General features: G+C 41.7%; 1 protein-coding gene across 2 annotated transcripts in view; it reads right to left on the bottom strand.

Annotated features, from left to right (window-relative positions):
• Window positions 1–252: 252 nt before the first annotated feature.
• mpped2a (metallophosphoesterase domain containing 2a) overlaps window positions 253–26,639 on the bottom strand; it is a 42,147-nt gene continuing 15,760 nt past the window's right edge. For both annotated transcript variants that reach the window (XM_088413639.1, XM_088413640.1), the window contains exons 3-7: window positions 23,860–24,041; window positions 21,440–21,665; window positions 3,264–3,379; window positions 1,965–2,078; window positions 253–1,879 (exon numbers count right to left, since the gene is read on the bottom strand). In XM_088413639.1, coding sequence (XP_088269765.1) covers window positions 1,761–1,879; window positions 1,965–2,078; window positions 3,264–3,379; window positions 21,440–21,665; window positions 23,860–24,041 — 757 coding nt within the window. In that variant the 3' untranslated portion in view covers window positions 253–1,760. The remainder of the gene's footprint in view (window positions 1,880–1,964; window positions 2,079–3,263; window positions 3,380–21,439; window positions 21,666–23,859; window positions 24,042–26,639) is intronic.

Raw genomic sequence — 26,639 nt, 5'->3', positions numbered from 1 at the left:
CAAGTTTGTTGATTGATAATAGACTATGATTCATATAAAATGGCATATACAATAAAACTGTCAAAATGTTGGCATTTAGCAAACTTTTTTTTTTTACTGCAGAGTGGTTTTTCCAAGTACGGCCGCCCCCCCGACAATCCAATGTGAGTGGCATTTAGAAATATATCTTTAAGACCTTTATGACGCCAGCGCTGCACATCAACAGGGCCACTATCGAGAAAGGCGGCACCATTAAAAGTCGACATGTCCCCATAAGTAAAAATCTGCAATTTTATTTGCATATAAAGGCAGCTAAATATATCACAATGAACTGAAAAGAGAGGACTAACATTTCCATACAATCAAAGAGAGAGAGCGAGAGAGCACGAAAAAAGCATTTACAGCAGCAAAGTTGAAACTACTATTGGCAACATTTTTTTTTTGTGCTAGCAAGATTGCATTTACACACAGTGCAAAATTAGAAAGAAAACAAAGCAAGAAAACAACAAAGAAAAACCTATTCAATTTGACACTAGAATGGACAACTTAGGTATGTTTAGGCAGGCGCGTTGCTGGGAATAAACAGCACCTGATGGATTGTGGTTCTGAAACTTCTACTTCCCCTCTCATCCAAAACAAACAAGGTGAAAAAAAAAACCCTGTCAAAGAAAGATTGCCAAAGAAAATATGAAAGCAACCCCCCCACCCCGTTAAACACATTTTAATACAGAAATTTTACAACATGAATATATAATATATTTTTTTTGTACATAAACTTTCCAAATTAGAACAGGAGTCATTGAATGGGATGGAATATAAAGTAAACGTTTGGGCTGTAATTCGATAGCTTTCGGTCCCTGCGTGAGTTCGCTGTTGTCTAGCGGGAAAGTTGGACAATAAATAAGGACTTTTTTTTTCTCTCTGATCTCGCAGAGGGAAAGAGTGGAGCTCTAGCTGAGAACATTAAAGCTAGTTTAAGGCAGCGTCCCTGTCAGCCAATAAGAAAAGCGCAACTGACGAGAAAAAAAAAAAAAAAAACTAAACCCAAAATAGATGATACAACAACAAGTTAAACATAGATGGCATCCATTGTCTGGTCAATGTAAACCAAACAAAGAAATTGTACAAATCCACAAAACATTGTTTATCTTACAGGTCTGACCAATATTTATCAAGAGCAAGATTGTTTACTCACAAAATCCCCCTGGAAAAGGAGAACACTGGTGTCCGCCTCCCAAAATTCATTCTGAATTTATCCAGGCAATGGATTTCTCTTCTTGTCATAAAAATCAACAAGCTGCAGTTCTGAGATGTAAACTGAAGTCTGCATGATGACAAAAAAAAAGTGGATCATCATCGAAAAAAAAAAATGTGCCTTGCAAGTAGAATCACTGATTAATATATATAAAAAAGACACCAATATTCTCCTTTTAATCTATCCCCAAATATCTCCAAACATTCTTATAATGATGGAAAAAATGAAGCCTCATGAAGCACTTGTGAAACTTTTTTACTCCTTTAGATGGCGCTCTTGCTTTAAAGGCTAGTGAAAATTTCCAAATCATCTTCAAAGTAGTGCCATCGAGAGAAGCAAAAATATCAAAAGTGCTTCATGGGGCTTCATTTTCCAATCACCGCATTCCCGACATTTTGGAGAAGATCGACAATTTGCAAAGACACATTCTTTTCTTTTTTTTTTTTTTAATTTTATTTTAATTTGACATATTTGTAGAAAAAAAATGTTATTTCTGAACAGCGCCTACCCCCCTTTTGTGGCGGTCTCAGGAGCTGGAAGGGTTGGGCAGGTCGAACACGATGGGAGGGTTGGTGGGCTGGAAACTGACGGTGCAGGTTGACGCGTTGATGAACGTCGTGTAGCCGTCCGTCATGATGCCGTAGCCTGCAAAAACAAAAACGTCGTAAACGGCGGCAACATGAATTGCAGAATTGCAACATGTTTGTGAAAAACAAAATGGCAGCTTTACCTTCATGTATGCCTCCGAAGGCATGGAGTTTGGGTCGCACCCTCTTCTGGACCGTGTTGAGCAGCTCCACACAGCCGACTCTCTGCAGCTCCTTAGGAACCCAGTCGCGAAAACCTGCACATGTACGCAGAAACACCAACTGACACAACTGTTTCGGAAACCGACATAAGAGATAGCAATCGATGGCTATTGATGGCAATGGCAAGCGCGCAAGAAACTTCGGACTCTCATCATTATGCTAATTAAGGATGCTTAATAAAGTCTAAATTAGGCTGAGTGTATTATATGGCGCCGGTTGCCTGCGATAAGCGGCAGCTCCGGCGTTAGCGGCTAGCAAGCAGCGCTAGATGCTCGCAGCGCTAGATGCTCGCAGCGTTCGCAGCTCGTAGCGCTCAACTGCTCCTTATGACTGCCAAGAGCGGGCGGATTATTTTTCAAAGACTGTCTAATAGACGTAGGAAACTCAACTGACCTAGTTGCCGTTCCTACTGATCACTTTTTAAAACAACAGGCTCATGCAAATGTGTGGTTTTGGCTAGCAAAAAAGCCACAGCGGTTTAGATGAAAGCAAACGGGAAGGTATTTGTTGAATATCTTTATAGAGAGGAAATGAATTAACTTTAAATTGAGGTTAAAACAAAGAAAAAAATTGTACACAATCGATGTAAATGAACAGAGTACACAAGGGTAAAAAGTTGATATAATCAGCAAACAATGGCCATTCGACTTATTTTTGGCGGATATTTGAAGGACCATAATCGGCCGAGCAATGAATCAGTCGGACCCTAATTTTAACGACTTCTATACATCATGAAAATATTTCCTTCTGTCATACAGTACGGATATCTCGATTTTTCTTGCCATCCTCCAAGCACAATCTGATGCCGGAGTTTGTTTGCGGCATCTGTCACAGTGGTACAAAATGGACTTTCCATGCAATCAAAGCCAGAAGCGGCGGCGGCAGCCCCTTTGGAGGCGAGGGGGAAGGAAATCACTCAATAAAACCAGATGGAGAACACAAGAAAAAAGAAAGGGAGAGGGGGTGAGAACAAGTGAGCCTAAACACCCAGACAGAAAACACAATCAGTCTGTGGTGATAAAATCAACAATTCATATTTGTTCCCTTCATAAAGTCAAACAAATATTGAAGCATGAAGTGCGTTCAGGGTTGACTGCTTTGCACCCGTTGCACCAGCTGCGCCGCTTTCCGTATACGTCCATGCAAATGCGGAACAATGAGGTACAAACCCATTAGATGCGGCGTTGGGAGGGGTGCTGTGATTGGTTAATTGGACTCACCCAGCGGAGGGCCGTGGGTCATGAGGATGTCGATGCCTTCCGGGACCAGGTTCCATTTATCTAGCAGAGACTGACCCCGAGGCAGATTGAAGCCCCAGCCGTTGAACCACGGAGACCTGCGGGAGGCGCACGGAGAGACTTTGCATCAACATCATTACGCGTAATATATAAGAGGCTGGTGATCTTTCGGCGGGACCAAATTCGAGCGCGTTTCCATCCCGCGGGGCGCTTTCGATTCAAGGACGCGCGGCCGCGTTCCCAAAATAAAGAGGGAATATCGAAACGACGGGGGTGGCGCTTGTCACGCGTCGACATCACACCCTCGGAAACCCGTTCCCGCATTGATTGACAGCAGCCGGGCCACCTCCGGCGGCTTGGATCAGAGCGCGCGAGCTCCGGGGTGACAAGCTGTGGCTTTCCTGGCAGACACAAAGAGAGACTCCATGTGGCTGAGTGGGAATGTGGGATGAGTGAAAACGGATCAACGAAAGGAAGAGTGCAGACGTTCTAGCGACGGGCGGGAAGATAAAGAGTAACTGAGTAGAAGGGGCTTGATCAATTGAGCCTTCATTTATCATAATAGTGGTAATGGCAATAGAGGGCCGACAGGAGGCCTAAGGAAGATAAATTATAACCGTGCGATCCGATAATAATAATAAAAGAAAAGCCTGCACCAAAGCCACAACGAAGGAATACCGTATCTTTCTATAAGGCACACTTGAAAGAATTTTATTTTCTGAAAATTCCGCATCCATACATTTTCTAGAGGCGCTTATCCTCACAAGGGTCGCAGGCTTGCTGGTGCCTATCCCAGCTGGCTTCAGGCAGTAGGCGGGGGACACCCTGAACTGGGTGCGAGCCAATCACAGGGCATACAGAGACCAACAACTATTCATGCAGCCAATCACACCTAAGGAAGATTTAGTATGTCCAATACACCTGCTGTGCATGGTTTTGGAGTGTGGGAGGAGGGTTAGGGCTCGGGGAGAACATGCAAACTCCACACTGGTGGACTTGAACTTGGGTCCCTTTAATATTCTATACCTCTGTTATGTAGTAGTGTTGTTTGTATGCTGTATACTCCATTTACTGCCACCTAGAGTATGGGAGAATATCAGCTGGTGCAGGGGGAAGCCGCACCGAGTTTACGTGCTGCATAGAGATAAAAGAACTTTTAAAAAATGAACCGACTGTCTTGGGCGTCGCTTCTTGGTGGGTCCCCGTGGCCGTGACCATTTCTCGCCCCTTCTATTGGCTCGTACGCATATGCTGAGGACATCATAATTTGGACTCTGCTATTATTTGACTTGTCTGGTACAGATACTTAAAAGATACCACTATGTTTTGCTTACACGGGGAAATGAGGGCTTGTAAAGCGTCAATAAGTTCAGTTACAATGATAGATGGGTCACCTGGCTGATCAATAATTACTGCAGCATAGAGGGAATCCAAGCGGACAAACTGTAAAGCTAGTAAAACGTAAAATCGGCCTCTCAATGCAGCTCCTAAATTTAAACGAACGCACTAAATTATTTAGACGTCTTCTCGGTGGTTGAGAAAGGCGCACGTCACAGCCCGGGATCGGGAAGAAGCGTGCGTGCGTGCGCCGCGAGACAAAGGCAGCTTGGAAGCCCGCGCTTCGATTGGTTCGCTCAGAGAAGAGCTGAGAAATGAGGTTAAAAATTAAACGCGGGGAGCAAGGGGAGCGAAGGCCACAGACTCGACTGATTAATTAGAACTAATCACACAAATCAGAGCTAATGGAAGTCTAATGGATTACTGGGAGGACTAAGCACTTCTGCCGGGGAAATGGGGCGGCCGCTGCCGTCGTGGCGGAAAGAATCTTAGAAAGCCGCGAATCAGAGCCGAGCTTGTGTGCTCGCGATACACCGGCGGAACCTTTGTCTGAGGCCAAACTTAAAAAACGATAAAAAACATTTATTTAGCCTCCCCTTTTAGAAGAAAAACATGCTATTATCTAAGAAAACCCCACAAGGAGTTGGATATTTGCTGGGTCTTTCACATGCTCTGCTGTGTATAAACGCATTCATCTGGGAGATGAAATCTAAACCCCCCGACATGAGCCGTGGATCCGGAGCCAAGCCAAAGGTCCCGACTGAATGCAGAGCAGGGCGCTGCAGCCGCCGCTGCCACAATGGCCTCATTGTCAGTACGTCTGCATGTGAAATATACCTTCCATGCGAGTGCATTTGTTCACCCCCCGCCAAGATTAATGGCATCGCAGTCAAATAAAGGGGAGATGGTTCCCCGCGCAGCGCGGTCATAGCCTTTATCATATAAGCACCACAGTCGTTAACTCGTCTGGTATTGCATATACGTAAATATGAAAGATAACAGCGCAGTCCAGCAATGCAAATGGCGCAGGTCTCCACAAATCCAATTTAATGTCTTTTAACCCTTGTGCATTCATTTTAAAAAGACTACTCTCGCGTTTTTTTGTACCATCGTGGTACCTGCTTTTGTGGGCGGGATTACTAACACTTTTAATGAATATTTTTTTTATTTAAATTACTCAATGTTCAGTGGCATGAGCTCTATCCATACATTTGTAGTTTTCATGAAATACAAGGCAAAATACACAATTTGAAAAAGTGAGTCAAGCTCACCGCTTTCCCCCCCACTCATACAGAGTAATTCCAAGTGCATTTGCACTGGTTTGAAGCAAGTTGGTGTTTTCCTGTAGGAGTTGACGCGAGGACAAAAAAAATAACCATCAAGTGGTCTTTGGCGCCAACTACTGTCTTAAAGTGTTACAAGTCATTCGAGAAATTTCTATCTGTTGGCCTATCTCAACCACTGCTAAAGAGCTTGCTTCAAGTTGTCAGTAGGAATCATGTGACTGGAAATTAGGCACGACACATGATTTACAGCTCAATGGAATAGGCAAAAATAAGACTGAGTTTAAGATTTTTTAATGTTATTTCCATTTTTAACGTCTACAAAGCAATAGTCTAATCCAAAGTAGACTGGTATTGCCTGAACAAAAAATGGTTGTGTTTTATGCTGTACACAACACAGTGGGGAAATATTGAAATGTTTCATGCAATTTGGTTTAAACCACTGATTTACCCATATACTCATGTGCAAAATTTTTTTTTTAAAAATCTGATGGGGACATTCCGAAAGGTAAAAAATCCGATTAATCGATTATTTGACAACGCGCGGAATGATGATCGAAACAAATCGCTAACTGCCGCCCTGATACATTTTGGTATAGTGAAAAGAGTCTAAGCCCATATCTGAGAGAATATTTAGAGCTCTGTCATGTCTTATTGACACTTGCCATCTGGAGCTTGTTGCCATGGAAACAAAGCAGAAGCGTCTGCAGGCACAGTATGATAAAAAATACATTAACCCCCTCCGCCACCAAAAAAAAAAAAAGTCAAAGTAACAGACAAATAAAAGAGGATCTTCCCGAACTGAAATAACAGTATTTGGCTCCGACACACAAAAAGCGTGACGAGCACAAAAGGCCGGTAACCGTGGTAACAGGCACATTTAATGATCCCCCGGGGAATCAAATGGTGGAAATGGGTTAAAAATCAGCCTGCAGCGGAGGTGACGCAGACAGAAGCAATTTAGTCCTCGTGTGCAGAACGCCGATATTCAATTAAGCTGTTGGACATCATTAGGACGCGGCGGCTCTCTCAGGGCACGGCTCGGCTGTTAACCTCTTTCTCGGTCCCCAGGCAAAGCAACAATACCTCCCAACGCGCGGCACCCCGGCGCCGTACTGTTTGATCAAAATGGGGCGACAAGGCCACAATGAATTGTAATTGAAAAGCATCATAAGAACAATAATAATCATAGAAAAGCCCAGATGCTCCCAAGAGAATTTTCTCTTCACTTTCTTGCAGAAGGCAGCTGAAAAGAGCCCGAAAGTCTCAGTCTTTTGGAAACAAGATATTCACCAACATGAGGCCAAGATGACAAGGCTAGTAAACAATTCAAAGTTTATTGCCTGAGGCGCCATTAAAAAACAGTCGGAAAAGGTGACGTTATAGTCAGGGAAATCCTGACAACAAATGCAGTTTAAGATGCCTGCCTGGAAATTTGCTCACAGCATCAAGTACGATTGATTATAAATGTATAAAAATGGCTAGATGATACAGCCCAAAATTAAAATCTCCATTTTCTTCAATCACTTGGGAGGATTCCGATTTTCATATATTTTAATGGAAAAAATAAACCGAGCAAGCAATTATTTAAAGGTCTAATTTATTGAGAAAAAAATCCTGCAGAAAATATTTGGACAAAAATGATTCACAATTTAATTTAAAATTAGCTTTAAAGGGACTGATTTTCATTAAAAATGAATAAATTAAATGATTGTAAATTTCAAAAACTTGCTAATGAATGTGTTCTTAATGACCATCAGTATGTTTTAAAATACTCATAGGTCTATCATCATGAAATTATATTACATGGGGGGTGGCACGTCTCCAGAGGCGGCCATATTTGTTATAGCAACGGACAATGATAAATACAATTGCCATCTAAATCTTACACAGTGTGCCTTTCAGGTAACCTTAAAAGGGATAATCTTGGTATTTTACCACTTTTAGCAGTAAAAAAAGTGAATATTTCGTCTACAATTACGATAGAACCTCAACCTGCACTGTAAACTGTATGGGTACATTCAGACCCAAACACAAAGCGAGCTTTTTTTTTTTTAATTTCGCTTTCATGCACATTCTCTGTGCCTGTCTTCCACACACAGGCGGATAAAGTTTCATGAGGAAAAAAAAAATCCCGAAGTGTGTGTGTGTGTGTGTGTGTGTGTGTGTGTGTGTGTGTGTGTGTGTGCGTGTGCATGCTTGGGTCAAAACAGAACAGAGATAAGATCAAAACAAGTGTCAGATGCACTGTGATCCACCACCTTTAGAGTCAGACCTGCTGCACCCTCAGCTATCACAGTGGTGCTGGACACAGGAAGGAAGTGATGCGTAACCAGATAACAAGGGAGAGGTGAGTCTGTGTGTGTGAGAGGGTCGGACCAGCGATCCATCGTGTCGGGCCTCTTGAGTCAAAGTGAGGCCCTGAGGTCAGAGGAGGGTGGGGTCTAATTGATCAAGCTGTCAGAACCAATGAGGAGGGTCATGTTAATGGGACTTTTATAAGCCTCATGGGGTGCGCTACCTGACACTCAGTTGTATGCGCAAAGCAGTCCAATGTGTGTGTGCGTGTGTGTTTGTGTGTGTAATCCCAGAACCCAGGTAGCCTTATTAAAAGGAGGCAAGTGGAGGCTTTTGACAAATGGCCTCTCAACACCAAGGCCACCTCTGCAAACTTTGGGGACAAGGTGGAAAGTGAAGTCATGGGGGTGAAGGGTTAGCGTGTGTGTTGTGTGTGTGTGCGCACTCGGTCCCACCACTAATAACCTGCGCCTAGTGACTGATGGAGTGTGGAATGGATTAATCTCGCTGCCAAAGCCAAGACGCTAAGGGTTGGCCATTGGACTTAGCCCGCTTAGGAAAAGGGTACAACCATAGGGACATGTTGACGCGCACGTACACACATGTGTACACACATCCACAAGCGCTCTCGCCGGGGTTTGTCTCCACGCTGAGATGCAGCCAGCTGCAGTTTGACCTGCAGACCAGTAACGTAAAACAACCGCTGTCTTCGCCAGCAGATGCTTCGTAGCAAACGCAGCTGCTCTCACTGACCTGCCAGCTTCCAGCTATTCACGACGCACTCATCTGTCCTCCTGTGTGTGTTTGTGTGTGTTGTGTATGGAGCGTTGGGTGTCCGATGTTCTGGTGGGGAACTACAAACCGCAATAAGGCATGTTCTGAGCTGCAGCGATTAAACGACAACTGATCGATTACCAAATTAATCTAGAATTATTTTTGATAAGTGTGTAAGATTTAGACCGTTTGTCATTACGGACAACAGGAGGCGCTGCAGGTGCTGTATTTACCATTGTCCGTAGCTATAACAAACATGGCCGCCTCCATAGAAGTGCCACCCCTCCATGTAATATAATTGAATGATAACTAGACCTGTGATGATATTTAAAACATACTGTTGGTCATTAACACATTTATTTGCAAGCTTTTTAAATTCATAATCGTTTCATTTATTCCTTTTAAAAGAAAACCAGTCTAAATCTTACACATTGTCCCTTTAAGTGACCTAAAATGCTCTGAATTTCAACAGGAAATATTCTCAGATTCATTTAGTTTCTATAAAAGTAGAGTGATTGGCATTGTGCTGCATTGAAATAAAGTATTTGTAAATGTCTAGTTTTAGATTGGAAATCAATTATCAATATTTTCAACGATCATCTGATGTTATGTCACTAAATGCAGAGTTATTATCAATGTTTCAGACCTTCATTGATAAAATGGTGCTTGGCAAATTGTATAAGGAACATGGTACCCTAAAAATCAGACAGTTTGTCTTTTTTTTTTTTTTTTGGCCTTCGACGCAAACATTACATGTCACTTGACGTAAAAATAGCAATTTAAAGAACACATTACTGCCCAGCTCACGTACATCCAACTATGCCATCTGGCTAATTTAAAGCCTTCGCTTGCATCTCGCGATAGTTAAGATGACAGCCATAAATCTCTTACCAAGTCTGATTTGTGGTGATTGTGTAAGGCAGTATAACAGTGAGCTGGTCAAGTTAATGGGACGCCATTAAAACACAATTTCCTCTTCGCCGCGTTGATTGACAACAACGGCATAAAAACGTGCCACTGAAAGCAAGTGACAGACTATATGGCGAATTGTGCCGCAATCAAGCGACCCAACAGAAGCGAAAACGGAGAGCGGCGTTGCTATAAAATCTAGGTGGGGCTCGGGGCCGGTTCAGCAGAAGACTCACTGATAGCAGAAAACTATTTATGTGAAATATTTGTGTCTGGAGGCTTGTGAACCCAGCTCGTAAAATCCGTGCGTGCGGAGCAGAGCTGCTTGCGAATGTGACAGGTGGAGCTCAGCAAGCGCAGTGAGGTGTTGTGGGAACACGGATATGAACATGGAAGTCTAGAAGGCTGGGCAGGTCTACGGCAACAAGAAACCAAACTAATAAAAAGAGGAGGAATCTGGGTCCTATTCACAGAGCCCGTATGGGGGCTAAGGGGGGGCAGGGGCAGAGACCTATTCAACCTGCCCTGAGACACAGGGCCATGGGTCCCATTACCCTTCCCCAGCCCCGACCTCCGTGAACTTGATCCAGGAGAACAATGCGGGACAGGGGCGGGTGGCGGGGGCAAGTGGAGTGAAGGGAGGCACTGAGGATAATATATCTGGGAAATGAGGGAGCAGGGAAATTCGCTGACAAAAACTGACAGGCCACGTTTCATTCCCGGCTTGCCTCTGAGGACCACATTGAAGCCTTTTACTCAGAGCAATTTCAATTTTAATAATTGTTAAGCTTCCTTCTCAGCAGGCTTACCACTATTGAAATGAAATGGAAAGAAAATGAAAGAAACTGTGAACAATGATGGTAAACAATTAACTGAACACGACGTGCAGCGATATCACAATCTGATGGTATGATAACCTTGAGCAAAAATATCACCGTATTGAAATTACGCCTCAAAAATATATCATTTCAAATGTTTTCTTTGCTACCTGTGCGTCGAAACTCTGCTTGTGTTATCTTCCTCGAATAGTGTCGGGAAAAAAAATCTAATCTTCAATTTACCGTTCACTTTTGGGGGAAAAAAACTGTCATATCTGGGGAAATACGGTAATCGATTGGCTTCAATCTAAACAAAACCAAAAACAACACCCTATGTTAACTATGACTAACTTCATTAAATACAAACAATAACTGCTTTTTACTGTATGACCCGCTAAGTTTGGCTTCTAGAAGCTTTTACTTTTCCGTCAAGGACAAATAAAGCTACAGCGCAATTGTACACACCTATTCTTCTCTGCATTGCACACAACCTTCCTCCTGAGAAAGATAGGACACGAAAGCCGCGGATTCTAAAACAGACCTGTCAAAGTGCTGAGAGCACACCCCGCTTTGTACCGGCATAACGGGCTGACAGTCTTTGCGGTTGAGGTCAAAGATCGAGGGAGTAGGGAGCGAAGGGGGGGTGTTAAAGGCAACAGGAAGGCTTGCCGGGTCAAAATAGTGCAGATACATGCCACTCTGTCCGCGGCTATTGTCTTGACCTCACAACGAGTGGATGTTAGTGAGGGCACTGAGACTCGGCAGCCAAAATAGGCACAGGAAAGCAAACAAACGGGTATTGTTGGTCTCTAGGGTTTGGATACAACAAGCTGCCGCGCAGATTACACAAAGCGGCATGTACAAATGCACAATAATGAGACAAGTATTGAGACAACTAGCAATGTTACTTCTTTAATTACTCACAACTTGGACTAGACCTCTTAGTTCCCCATGAATATTACTTACTGCTGTTGCCAAGAAACGGTACAAAGCAAACCTTACAATTTTTTTAACCCTATATGTGACATGAAAAAAAACACATGTAGTACAGCTAGGGCTGGGCAATAAATCCAATTAATGCAATAATTTGATATTCTAAAAATTGAAATTTGATGACTTGTAAAATCGAGGTTTTTATCTTCCATTATTCATGGGAAATTCACCTATTTGTGATATACATATGTATATCCAGTATTCTACTGCCATATGTTTTGTTATTTGTACGAAAAGCAATAATTATGCAAAAAGATAATGAAAAACACAAATGAAATTGTTACTTGCTGCCTAAAGAATGAACAAGTCGAGTGATTGACACCTGAATGTGCCTGCCACCCATGATGGGGGTCCAAATCTAGGCAAATTGAGATAAGCAATGCCCCACCAAAAGCTACAGGGGAGGGGGGTCCAAAGGAAGGAAGTGCGGCAGGATGACGTTAACGGTATCACAACCGAGCAGAAAGTTGTAGGTTCGAACGCCTCTTTGTTAACTGCTGTGATTGATTGCTCACCACATACAATCCACATCCATCTTTTTTGGCCACACAACTTGAAGGGAAGTTAGTGAAAGAAATATGGATACTATTGATGTGACACAGAATGGGGCAAAACGACCTGGTTTCCTTATCTTGGGCCAGTACGTAAACGTAAAACCTATTTTATATTCTTTCCCCACTAACCTTTACAAAATGATACACACGTGAAATATTCGCTGATGAAGCAATACGACAAACAAGGGAAACCATTGAACCAATGAAACCATTTTCAATTTGTCAAAATATCTAATTAAAGAAGACGAAAAACACATGATGAAGCTACTTTAAGTCAGCAAGATAGCGTTTTTGCACTGAGCATTTGCTCATTTTCACCTTAAATGTTTATGTTTTGCACACTAAAAACCTTCCATCAGTTCCTCTATGTGGAACTAGATGTCTGTGTTCAGCCTTGTTGTCGCTGAATGCATTACTTATTTATCTGAGCCTTTCACTTGCGCGGAAAAACAAAAGAGCCAGCACTCGATCGCTAACCTTTCATAGCAACAAAGAGAATAATGCCCTATACGGTGAGATACCACTTAACATCAAAAAGTCGCAACAATTAAGGTTTATGCACGACCACCACACCTCAGGCCAGAACAGTCAGAGACGCAGGGTTTCCTCTGCTGTTCAAATATTTATCCACTCAAAGCTGGAGACGCAGCGTGGGACATAAAACAAGATGGCGCCCTATTGAGCCCAGGATTTGCCAGCGCCCATCACGACCAAACAGATGGACAGATTCCGATGTCGCACACATAAACACCGTCTCTCCTGAAACCATATTGATAGTGGGGAGTATTTTTTCTCCAGTCGCTCGCCCGAGGTCAGGTTCTGGGTGAGAGCTGGGACTCATTGCCATGTCGTCCCCGGCTGGTAACTGAGCCGTCTTGGGCTGACTTCCAGGGGATTGTGATTGCTTTTTATCGCCTGGAGCAGCCTGCCCATGCCATGTATTCATCCGTCCTCATGTTGAGGACATCTGGCTAGCTCTGGGCTACCGTCGTTTTGTTTCCTCCCTGTTCCCCACAGTGCTCCATATTTTGATTATGCCTGCATTGCTTATAATCACAACCAGAGCTCCTCTTTCAGACAAAATACCTGCACTTACATACAGAGCAGGGATACAAAATAGTAGCTAAAGTATGAGTATAGGAGAGATCATTTCGAAAATTCATCCAGATTACTTTATTTTACACACTTGGCCAAACTATGCAAAGTTTGACCTGAAAGGAAAAGGCTAGTGGACATGTTTGTCCATCTGATTAGCATACCCTTCACAACTAAGTTAGCAGCTTTTTTTGCCCTAATGTATTATTTAGCAGTGTGAAATGGCATTGAGTTTCTCACCTGATTCCTAATATATACAGTGCCAGCTGTCAATCGAGACCCATTTTGAAGAATTGGCAAACAATTGGAATAAATTCAGCTTGAAATGACCGAAACTGACATTTGGACTGCTAATTGATAAAAATTTGCTTGAAGATACACAATATGCTTGGTTTCAAGTAGGCTTAAGCTTCATTTATTTTTATTGGTTTGAACTCAGCAAAAGTTATTTACTTTATGTATTTTAGTTACATAATATTTATACAACGTAACACCAAAGACTGAGGCTGGATGCAGAAAAAAATATAACTGGATTGACAGGACAATCCAAATTAAAAACAGCAACCTGAACTAAAATACCAAGAAGCATCAGGCCATGCCCAAACCTCTACGAGGAACTAAAGGACCAAAGGGTCTGCCAACATCAAGGACCCAACGCAAAACTAAATCAGAACCAGCCATGACTGAATAATCAAGATTCTCATTAGCAGTAAATTTCCTTTTAGTTAGTACAGGCAATCCGGTTAACGGGCAGCAAACCATTAATAGCGAAGGTACACAAAAAGGCGTGACCCTTTTACAAAAGAGCTGCAGAGGTGGCGCATCACCATCATCATCATCATCACGCACCCACCGTATGTTTTACGGGCTTTACAGGCAAAAGAGACTTACTGTGTGTTTACACAGTGGCATCTCTGAACTAGTATTAATGATAGAGCCACTTAGCATTCAGAGGCATTGGTCTCAGCCACGCTGTTTGTTTCACAGGTCATTAAATTTATGCCGCAGCCCTAATGTTCATTACAGCAGCAAGCTGGCCAGGAGTCCGTAACACTCGCTCACTGTCTTTAATCCCCCACTGTATTCCTCCTGCTGGCTTTCTTTTCGTCTCTGGCTCTCACATGTCTCAGTACATTTGCTTGACAACAATTATTTCCCGTTTTAATTAAAAGAATTGCTGCAGCGGCTCCAGGTCCGCCGCACACTTTTAATTCACGCCGCACACAAGAGCCCGCGTTATTTTTCATCCAATTCCTGGACAGATGGTGAAGTGTGGAAGAATGTTGACACATTGAAGTCAAAATGCACATTTGAAAAGCATTGTTCTTCTGAATGCAGCTTATGGCAATTGTGCTCCTGTGGCGCCTTTTGCGATATTAATTGGAAGTAGCTAATGGCTTTTCAGGCTTAATTCCGCTTTGGCTTTGAACAAACAGTCGCCCGGTGGTACAAAGTTTAGACATCCAACAGCAAAATAATCGAAAGATAAAATAAATAGCAAGAACACTCATTAGGGTGGGAAAAAAAAAAAACAGAACACAAGCTGATAAAATGACCAAACAGACCGCAGTCATACATTAAAAATTGTCATACATTATTAAGTATTGATTTTTCTTTTCAAAAAAAAGTTCCTTTGCTACCTTTTGTATTTTGTTGTCCTTCATTAGCTGCCACCTTGTTCTAGTCTCAATCCAAAAGGCTGTCAAAGGTGCACGTTCTTTTATTGTTCCACAAAGAAACAAAAGTCCTACAGGAGAAAGCAAACCATTTAAGCAACAAAAATCAAATTAATCTTTTTGCAAAGGCTGAGGCACTTTGAAGGGCAAGAAAAGCCGCTTGAGGAAATGTAACAGTACAATATTAAAAAAGAATAAATAAAAAAAGAACGATTTTCCACAATAGTGGGTTCTTATTTGCTTTTGTTGTTTTTGTTGATCCATTAATCAATATGAACACATGTAGTATTAAGCCAACACTATCTACCTACTTAGAGTTCTAAAACAACATCAACATCAATAAGTTCTTTATACAAATACTTTCGAAAAGATGAGATTTTTTTTTTTAAATGTTGCAGATTACAAGGGGGGAACATACATAATTATAATTATTATTTTTTAAGAAACTCTGTATAATGCATTTATTTGTTTTTTTCTAATCTGCTAACCTCAGGAATCTGCAAGAAATACATTACATTAGAAATTGCCCGTACTGACAAAAGCAGATACTTTTGTTTTTTTAATAAATCAAATGCTTTATCACATTTACCCACTAAACATGATGGGAACCCGGGACAGCTTGGTCGCACATCATCTACAAAAGGCTCACGCTTGTGAAACCTTTGAACACCATTATAAAGTTGTATCGCCCCACTGTGAATGGTTAGGCCAGTCAGAGGTCAAATGTGACACAGGAAAAAATAAATACTGGGGAACGAGAAGTGAACTTCCTTTTGCATCACCAGGACAAAAGGCACATCATTGACCTTTGTTTGTCAGCTGGTCTTTTAGAGCAAAAGGCACTGAGACTTTTTTTTTTTTTAGTTGAAATAAAAGCCGTCAAGGATGATGGTTTTGCTCTAAAGCGACAACTTGCACTGAATAAAGCCATTCATTACACTCAAAAACGAGGGATGGGGAAACCAAGGCTGCTGAAAGTGAAGCATGATTTAGATGTCATGATGTCCAGACTGCAAAACATTGACAGCTAAGCCCCGGAACTTTGCAGAGGTCATTTTTTCCATGCTATTTTTCGTGACATTCACTCCAGAAAGGCGATGTTTGTTTTAGTGATTGCTTGCATACTTAACCCCTGGGTGTCCAGGGATTTTTCATGAGCCTGCACAACTTGGGATGACGTCCCCTTTATGTCCAAAAATTGTAAAAATGCAATAATAGCAAAAGTAACTCTGCTGAATATTTACAGAAAATGTTTAGAAAATTGAATATTTATTATGACATCATGAAGAGTTTTGCATTATGGGAGTCCAGGCTAAGCCAACTTAGTTTTCGATTAATCACTTAATTTACTACAGATTGTTAAAACAGGTAGAGGGTCAAAACGACAGCATGCGTTTATTTTCTAAATGCTTGCAAACACAATTTATTTAAAGGCAAACTTTACATTAGGGACCCGTACGATCGTCGACACCCTGGGGTTGAACCGATTGTCGATTAATTTGGTGATCGATTAGTTGTTGATTCATCGCTTAATTTACTAATCGATTGTTATAACAGGCAGTGCTTCAAAACAGCAACCATGCAATCATCCCTTAATGCTTGCAAATGCAATTTATTTGATGGCAAAGTTTACATCAGGGACCCGTATGACCACTGACACCCGGCGACTGAATTGGTTGTCGATTAATTTGATTATTGATTGTCGATTAATTGCTAGATTTTTGTTAGCTCTAATTATGGCTTGTGCGAGATTGAACGCGATTTTGCGAGACCGTCGGAAAACTCGAGAGAGGCTGTCAAGTTGACCTGAGTTATTAATATTGATACTGGTGAGGGTCAAGCAGCTCTGGTTAAAAAAAAAAAAAAAAAATCAATTAATTGCGTTTCAATGTTATCACCCGTTCCTTGCATACAATGCATATTCAAGGCTTTTAGAGGGGTTTGGCTGTGTCAGCCCTTTTCCATGTTCAAATATGTGATGGAGCTGTCGCCCGTGTCGTGCGGCAGACCTCTGCCTCGCTGCTTGGTGACTGATGTGCACAAGGCCACTGAGGAGAGCTTTATTAGGCGCTGCCGAGGACTCATCACTCTTTCTTTGACATATTTGGGGCTTACCTTGGCGTGGGGGTGGGGGCATTCACCGAGCACTCGGCGAGATGTGAAACAGGCCGTACGGGGCACAGTGAGGAACAGGTCGGCTTGTATATGTGCAACCGAGGGTGTAGGGTGAGTCATTCAGCGGGGAATGCTCAAAATACGGCAAAAAGCCAGGGCGCCATCACAAATCCATCACTTAACCCTCTCATTCACTCAGCTGACACACAGGCAAAAAGCTTATACCGATGCACACTCACACAAACGCTCACACTAAAGCGGCAAAAGCGGCCTCTCCATGTTTACAGCCGCACTGTGAGAGAACCGGCGCACATGTGCGCGTGCACGGCAACGGAGCGAAATAGAAGCATCCAAGCATATTGAAGCAGCAGCAACTTCCACCGCAATCCATCCTTGTCAACAGTTGTTTCGCGATTTTATGCTCCATTAAATATACATTCGTATTCAGCGTCAATAAATCATTATCTCATTAATTCTGAAATACTACTAAAATTAACATGACGCTGCTGTCAATGGGAAATTAATTTCAGAAAAGTTCAGGAAACTGCAGCAACAGTACCTTGGCTGCAGCGCAGCACTACATTTCTCTTGGAGGGATACTCACATATAGATTAAACGTCTGCAACTAATGTCTCTTTATGGACGCACACGAAAGCCCACGCAAAGTTAAGAGAGCCAGCAAAACTTTTAATGTTGACCACAAATGCGGAAAAAAATGTAAAAAAAAAAACTCTGAACAACATGAAAATAGTCTTACAGGGACTGTATTTTTCGGACCATTAGCCACAAACTTTTCTTATTATTTGAGCCCTGCGGCTTATAGTCCAGCGCGGCTTATCTGCCGTTATTTTTTATTTTGCTTTATTTTTCTTATTTTATTTTGAGTTTGAACTGCTATTTAACTCAGCAGTATTCTATTAGTGTTATGTTGAAAATATTGAAACTAAAAATATACATTTTTAAAAACTTCCATATACCACCTTTCTGCATAAACGTGAAGTTACGACCTGTGGCATTGAGTCCAGTGCGGCTCATCCATGACAATAACATTTTGCTCAATTTTTGCTGCTGCGGTTTATATGCCAGTGCGGCTTCTAGTCCGAAAATATTTCGCAATCGTGACCTAAGGACCAGCTGTGCTTTTTGAGCACAATTATTGTGTGATACAAAAGATGCGCTAAGAATACCTGCTTTTCTTGCCTATTTCTCAAGTCTCCTCTCATAAGCACCCTTTCACACACACACACACGCACGCACGCACGCGCACATGCACAGCTGACCTTTACAGCAAAAAATGAATACATGAATAACACTAAAATCTGCAAATGACAAATCTGCATTTGCCCCTCCAGTATCCCCCGAGGTGAGCTTCGGAGAGCAAATGAGGGCAGTTCGGTTTAATCTGCTCCCTCTGGGAGACACACAAACATAAATGTACTGACACACACACACACACAGATACACAAACCATGTACTATTTTTTTCAATGATGTCAGAGAACTTCCAATCTACATCATGTCGGATAATAAAAAAAGTACAAGTTCTTCAATTATCTTTTTTTAACCTTAATGATTATGAAGTTTCTTTTTAGTGTTCTGAGTACTTACTGGCATTGTATATAGCAGTAATATTGAAATGAAACAGAATTGAAAACTACATTTATATATACATATGTATATGAATGGACCCCCCCCCCCCCCCCCCCCCCCCCTCTCAAGCCATATTTGTTGCAGATTTAGAGTGATTGTATTAGAAGAAGCTTTAAAGCAGCATTAAAGAGTGAGGCTCCCTTATGGACTTTGGATGATGCTGATGAGGAAAGACGAGGATGTGGGATCAGGAGGGGGCACCGGTAACGGTTTGATCTTGGATCTGAGAGTCGAATTGTGGTCAAGGCCAGAATCAGACAATAGCTAATCTCTACAGAGAAAAAGGAAGCAGTCTCCCTATTACTTGTAAGCTTGTAATCAGTCAACAGAACGAGCAGGATTCCTCACATTCCTGTGACTATCCTGCTGTGCAAGGATTATATTATAAAATTATTAAAGAAAGAAAAGTAAAGAAGCATGTCACGCCAAGTATTGTGTTGCAATTTTTTTTAACAATAGTGCTGGTCTATTGTGCAATAAATGATTTGATTCTGTTTTGCTGCTACTAATGGGCAATTTTAATCTTTTATAATGGTTTGCACTCAAACTACATAATAATTTCAAGTGCTAAAAATACAGCAATTACGTAGGATTGGAAAACTACTGACAAAGACAAGAATTGGTTCTTTTTGCATGTTTGCCAGAGGTGGTCATGTGTATTGAAAATAAACTAACCTAACTGTGTACTCAAGCATATTTTGCTGAGTAATATACTGTGAATATACAGTATTTTGTATGATTCATTTGTTGATTAAATTAATCTTCCCCAACTCTTATTCAGCGTTAACTGATCAAAATCAACAGAATAGAAAATAGACTGATGAATGGCTAACAATAAAAAGAGAATCAAGTGTGGTAAACACAATGCGCCCCCAACAGATGACCCTAATCAAGTCACAGGTACAGAACCATTGCCTAGAAACAAGCACACAATAGTATGTTGGGAGTGTTCTATTCTATTGTATCAAAGAATGCCACGGTTATTTTAATTTCAACAAAGTGTAGGCTTACATTCAGCTCAGAGACTGAAAACCTTTAGGAAAAAAATTGTACTGCGATTTTTCTGACTCAAACTGTGGTTCAAAAACCTTTTGGGGACCAACGACAGGCGCTCGACTCTCAGTTTAGCAAGTCCCTGTGTTTACATGAGGCGCAAAGTCCAAAATGTACACAGCATTGCAAACCGGTAACGCTACAATAAAAAAATATCGACAAGGGCCGGACACAAGACTTTCCAAATGAGCTCGTCTGGCAGCAGAGAACCTGAGAGGACACGGCGCTGCTGGGCCACCCAGGCGGCGATATGTTGAGCTGCTGATGAAGTGAAGGGTCACGACGTGGCTAAGTGAGATCTCACAGCGGACAAGCAGGCCAGACCTCGGGCCACGGTGGCATATGGGTGTGAAGGAGGCGCGGAGGGCGAGGAGGGGTAAGCAGGGGGTGGCCAAGCTGTCCACGACGCCTCTCACGAGACCCCGGCTGTCACAACAGACACTTACCAGCCCTCACACTAAACACCCACCGGGGAGGAAAGGCAGCATCCTTCCTCCCAAACGCAAGTAAAGAAAGGTGGAAGGAAGGACAGAGCGAGAGGACAAGAGGAGTCTAAGTCTCTTCTTCCTGTTGCTGTGATGTGAGTGAAACGCTAGGATATGACCCACTCCTCAACTAAATACTCCATTATTTCTCAGGCGAGGCTCCAACCCTGCTAATTATAACTGCAAAGGGATGACCTACATGATTATTTTAAGCCTGGACCAGACTCGTGAGAACCACTAAGCAGACAGTGCCGAGCCTTGAACGCAACACAGCAGCACCGCAGGTGTAAATTCAAGTTTGTTTCATTGTAATAATGAACAAGTGGACCGCGTGTAAACATTAGTTACAAACACCGAGACGCAAACGCAACCGTGCGATTGTCAAGCTCTCTGGAGGTGTTGCATCCATTTGTGTTAATCAGAATGTATTGCTTTTGTGAGAAATGCATGTTTTATAAAGTTGCCGTTTACCGCCACCTGCAGTTTACTGTAAAATTGGGATATCATTACAATGAGAGAAAATTATTTGCCCCATTTGAGTTGAGTCAAATGAGCTGAGTAACATTAGCGCAATGACATTTTGTTTTTGCTGGGCAACGGGTCTGTTGTAGTTTAGTTATATTGCCATACCTCCCTCAATGTAGCAGTGATCTCATCCCTGAGGATAGTAAACACTTTCCCTCCATTTGAACACACTCTCCAATAGCCTCCGTATCCTGAATGCAGCCTCCGATAATCACACCACCCGCCGCACGTTCTTTCCACATGAGAGCCGATTGACAGCGGGTCCCAGGACCATGCGTATCACTTAACCCCGTGTCAAAACACAGGTGTAACGTAAGCCCCGAGTGCGGGCGGAAGGTCCCGCGCTCATAAAGGAATGCGCAAGCTGGGAATAGCATCTAGCATGTAAGCGAGGCCCCTGACAGAGCGTACAGAAGTGAGCTGAAGGGAGGGGAGCTGGAACACGGCCAAAAACTGACAGAAGGGAGGTCACCCCTCCACTTTAGGGATTTAGAACACTACGGGAAGTAAATGTGACTCGGCGAAGATGAAGGGAAGACGCGGCGAGGATGGCTTTGGGCCATTAATAAAAGGTTTAGAGTCTTAGGTCTTACCATGGTGTGCCGTATATCCGGAATCCCTTTATGGTGACGTCCGAGTCCTGCAGGTACACACAGTTTGTAAGGAGCGACTGGACATTGTCAAAGTCCTCTGGTTTGAGTTTGGAGACTGAGGGGAAACGGTAGTAATCCTGCTTGACCAGCTCAGCCATAAAGTCCTTATCAAAGGTCAGCTCGTGGTTCCCGGCGATTACCACCTTAAACTCGTAGGGTAGGCCACCTGGGACAAGAAGAACGAGAGATTTATGAGCTGCAGCCCCAGATCTTAAACATTTATTTTTACCGATCAGTTAAAAAAAAGTATAGGATGGGATATATCTTTCGTATCGTTACACCTGCACAAGCACAAGGCAACAAAATTCAGTTAAACAGGCTCGAACAGAGACACGCATAAACAATAACAGGGCACTCCGAGACATTAGATAAGTGAAAGTTGATTAACTATATGCATGTTGTTTCTCGCATTGTGTAGTGATACAGGCTGCAATTAAGGGGAACTAATATAGTACGAATTATTTTAGCATTGAGATTGAAAGAAAAACAATAGTCGGTACGAAAGGCAGTCCACATAGGCTGTATGACTTCTTTGTGAATACTCTGTCTGCCGCTGTTAACACGATGCAGAGTCACAGAGGTTACGAGCACGTCTGATTGTTCTGCTTGACCACAGAACACCACTATCCATCTCAGCAGACACCGGGCGGCTGGAAACGCGTGAACCTGAACTTCGTAGCGATGAACATCTATTACTATTCCCATCCCCTCATCATTCAATGTCTCCAGTGACCTTTTTGTGCTTCTCTGTCTGGGTGATTTGTCCTTGCTCCCTCTCGGCAGCACAAAACTAACTTACTACTTTATTCTAGCCGATTGAGCACTCAACCAAAGGGGCTGGCCTTTATCACCCCTCTGTTTTCCCTCTCTACATTTCTTCTCCAGCAGACTCTTTTTTTTTTTCTTTTCTTCCGCCCGTGTTTTATCGCTTCCTCTGCAAATAGGTTCAAATGCAAAGCGTGCAAGTTACGTGTTACAAGCTTCAACAGAAACATAGTTATTTTACAAAACATTACAGTATAAAGGGGGAGTCTGAGGGCTGTTTTTCTATTCTACTGAAAAGTTTGAAAAATGTGTATTTTTGCAGGTCCATGAATAGCACATCACTTTTGCGCGGACAAAATAAATAAATAAAAAAAAGTAGCTTTGGCAATCGTGATTATATCTGAAATAACACGTATAGTCTAAAAACCAATTAGCAACACACAAAACCCAACACATCCAGGCTTTGAAGCTGCCTCGACTAAGTACACGCGATGGGTTTTGTAAAATTTGAAGAACCCTAGTTTCCTATTCGGAATTTTTATTCCCGGCTGTTCTTAATAAGCCCTCCTCACATCTTAGCATCATAAAATCCTGTCTAAACTTTTACTGTCTGTGAACTCCATCTTCCAAGGCTCCCAACTCTCCAAATGGATCACACGTCCACTTAAAAATACACAAATACACAAGCAAATCTTGTCTCCGCACTAGATTCCCTGGCTGCCACACGGGAAAAGGTGGGGAAACATAATTACCATCAAAGAACTCCCCAACACAACTGGGAATTGGCTCTGCTTTTTATTGCTACCATAATATATCTTACTAAGTGTAAGTAGTGGTACTCCCAGATTTATATTTTATTCTTCCCTATTAAACTAAGATTTATGAAAAAAAAAAAAAAAAAAAAAAGTAGTACCATATACAATACAGAGGTAGTAAATTTCACTGCTCCACTTAAGATAAAAATATACTGTATACAGTTTTTAAAAGTTAAATCTATTGTTTATTTGGGGGTCGGCGGGACTGCTTGAGATAGCTTTTGGATTTCTTTGTTGTAATTAGGATTTAGAATTATTTAGGGTTCAACAAAAGTTAAAGTGAAATGCATTAGCATTGTAAATATGACTTTTTTGCATGTGCAAAAACAGTTGTGTGTCATCTTTCATGTACCCTGTTTATACTGTATTCTTAAATGAAAATCTAAATATTTCATGATGTGCCTTGGATTTTTTGCCCCAAATTGTGAACGAAACAAAAAGCCCAAGAGAAATACTTTCTATATGCACGCATGATCAAACATGGAGGGCGTTCAAACACACACACATTTCCTTTCGCAGCATGTGGTCTGAGAGAAAGGTCAAATGTTAACTGATCCAGGGTGTTAGGTCGCAAAGGTTAAACTAGGCACTTATGCACAGCAGTTGTGAGGTCAAGCAGGAGGGGTGGAGGTTTATTGTGTGGTCCATTCTTGTTATGTGTATGCAAAACCATTTCGAAATCTTAAACTCATTGGGAAAAAAAACAACTACATGAGAGCAGACAATCCAGGTTGAAACAATACATATATTTAAATTAAGAGTATTTAAGAATCTTCATACCTAGCCAGTCGTTGAACTTCTTGACTTCGGAGGGCAGGCCCAGCTCGGTGAAGTCCCCCATGTGAAGAAGCACATCGCCGTAGGGCATCTGGATGCCGTCTGTGCGAGAGTGTGTGTCTGATACGCACACAAATCTGGTGTGGCCGGCTGGTTTTGGAGTGTCGTAGGGAATTGGATCCACCCTGAAAACACACAGAGTTGGGAATGTTCAAGAGTGTCCCTTGAACAGGTCCTGTAACAAATCAATCTCGGCGGAGAAAAGTGAAGGATGTATCTCTTAAAAATGTGACACTTAGTTGTATACGTGCTGTCATTTGGCAAAGGTTATTTAGTCTCGCCATAATTAAAAGGGCTGCACAACTCATGATTATTTTAATAATTGATTAATCTGTCGATAATTTTTTCATATAGTCTGTAAATCTAATTAAAAACATCTTTTAATATCCAACATTTTATTGAAAAGTAGGACACTATTTAAAGTTCTCAGGGTCGAAAACGGACATTCAAATTGTTTATGATTTAGATTTTAGACAATTCTCTCCCTGTACATTTTGGCCTATGAGACAAATTTGCTAACGCATTTAATTCAGCATGGTGTGTCAAAAAGTGATCAGTAGGAATGGCAACTGAAAGAGGGTGTGAGCGTCAAACGGTGCTGAGTCATTTATCACGGCAGCATATAGGTAGCACTCGAGCGCTGTTAGCTAGTGGCTAATTTGTGCTAGACACCGCTATAACTGAGTCGGAGTCGCCCATAACCACTGGCAACAGATGTATGTAAATGTCAAATAATATTAAATCGTTTGTTAGTACCCTAAATTGGAAATTTCTGAATAACAAAACAGGTCACTATTACACAGTTTATGAATTTGCTTTTTGTTTGAAAAAAATGTATTCTCTTAAAATACATTCAACTTGATTTGCAGATACATGGAAAAACTCTTTTACGTACCCCCTGAGGTGCCTTCACAGCCCCCAAGGGGTACTTGTACTCTCATTTGAAAACCACTGTGCTCCAAAATAATATGTGAGACCAAGCAAAAAGAAGTATCTCAAAGAAAAGTGAGATTACAACAGTGAAAATGTGTCATTTGCCCTGGAAGACAAACAACCGTTTTGTTGATTGGCGCACAAAAGGAGGGCTATGGCTGCTTTGTTGTAGGATGGCTAAAGTGCTGGTGCATTAATGTCCTTTCTATCCATTTTCTAAGAAAAAAAAAAAAAACACTTAGTCTGAAGTGTGCTTGGGGAAAAAAAAATCCTTTTATTCAGATTTTTTTTTTTGTTCAACATGGGCACGTCCTTTAAAAAGAGGGGGAAAAGGCCTTTTTTCCCCTCTTAATAAATGGAAAGAAAATCACAGCGAGTGTAATTGACGTCTGCAATGTGCAATGCTCTAGCACTCTGCCACTAGACCATTATTTCATTAGAAGGGATGTCACTCTGTTGACAACATCAGACACATAATCAACGCCGCAATCTTCAAGCTGACAAGCGCATGTGTGTGCATACAGGCAGTTAACATGCATGTGAGCACAAACATGGCATGAAAATCGGCAAGGGGGGCTGATGGAATCAAAAGGCTGGAGTAGACGTGATTAGCGCAGATGGAAAGCAAACAAACGCCGCACAAAAGAATTTTTTTGCAGTCGAGAGGCGGCGGCATTCGTAAGGGTCTAATCAGAGATTCTGTTTTGTGTGGAGCGGAGTACGACATGTTGAAGGGCATCACAAATTGCCTGGAATCTGTTGTTGTTCTGTTTTTCAGCTGAACAGTCATCTGCTAGGTCACGTTCATAGTAGTGCAACAGAGGACAAACTGGCCATCGTCTGTAGTGTGAAGCAAACGTGCAGTCTGTAGTCACCATCTGTGATGGTCCTGCTTGTTTCGATGCATAAACCGCATCGTCAGCGCTAGCTTGTTTGCTGATAAGGTAAAAAAAATAAATAAATAAAAAGCGAGTTATGGGTTTCAAAGTCTCACATGAAAAACTATGCATCAATTGCATAGTTTTTGCTGAGCTCAAACAATTTGCTTTTTGATATTGGCTTTCGATTATTATTGATTGAAATGAGGTGGCGGATTTCATTTTAGGGATGTCACTTGCAAATTTTTTTAAAACGGATGATTCTGTTGATTATGGCATCGATTGATGAAAAGATAAAATTTCATTTTGCATACTAAAGGTATGCATACTAAAATACTCTTTAGGTACTAAAGTATTAGTGATTGATTACTTTAGGGTATTCAATTAATCAATTATTTTAGTCCTTCATTCCCCAAAGAAACTGGCTACTTACCTTTATTACTTCATTCCTTTTGTACCAGTCATTTTAGACTCTCCTTTAGCCAAATATTAAAAAAATAATAGAGCAATAATAAATGAAATAATACATGTTTGGACTCTTAAAAAATGTCAAATTATGTCTTTAGGATTGAAAGAGTTAAATGGAAACCTAAACTCCAGATGTGAGGAAAATGTGAATCCATAGTGAATTATTTACTTTAGGAATGAACATTTCATGCGCACTAACCAGTTGCTCTATAAAACCAATGAACAAAATATGTTTATTAGGGGTCATTCGAATTTTAAACTGTTGCATTGTTTGCATTTGGTGGATGCAAATCTATTCACAGCATTTTAAATTAAAGTCTGTTTGCATGAGGTTAAGCCAAATTCAAAGGGCTTTAAATCTACAGATTTGCAAAAGCAATGGCAGCTTGCACGCACAGTTTTTAACATGAACTAATACACACAATACAGTTTTCGCTACGGCTC

Source organism: Hippichthys cyanospilos, chromosome 4 (genome assembly GCF_059441005.1).
Source record: "Hippichthys cyanospilos isolate Australia breed blue-spotted pipefish chromosome 4, RoL_Hcya_1.0, whole genome shotgun sequence".
Classification (NCBI taxonomy): domain Eukaryota; kingdom Metazoa; phylum Chordata; class Actinopteri; order Syngnathiformes; family Syngnathidae; genus Hippichthys; species Hippichthys cyanospilos.
The sequence above is the reverse complement of the archived record's forward strand: the minus strand, read 5'-3'. Positions and strand labels throughout refer to the sequence as shown.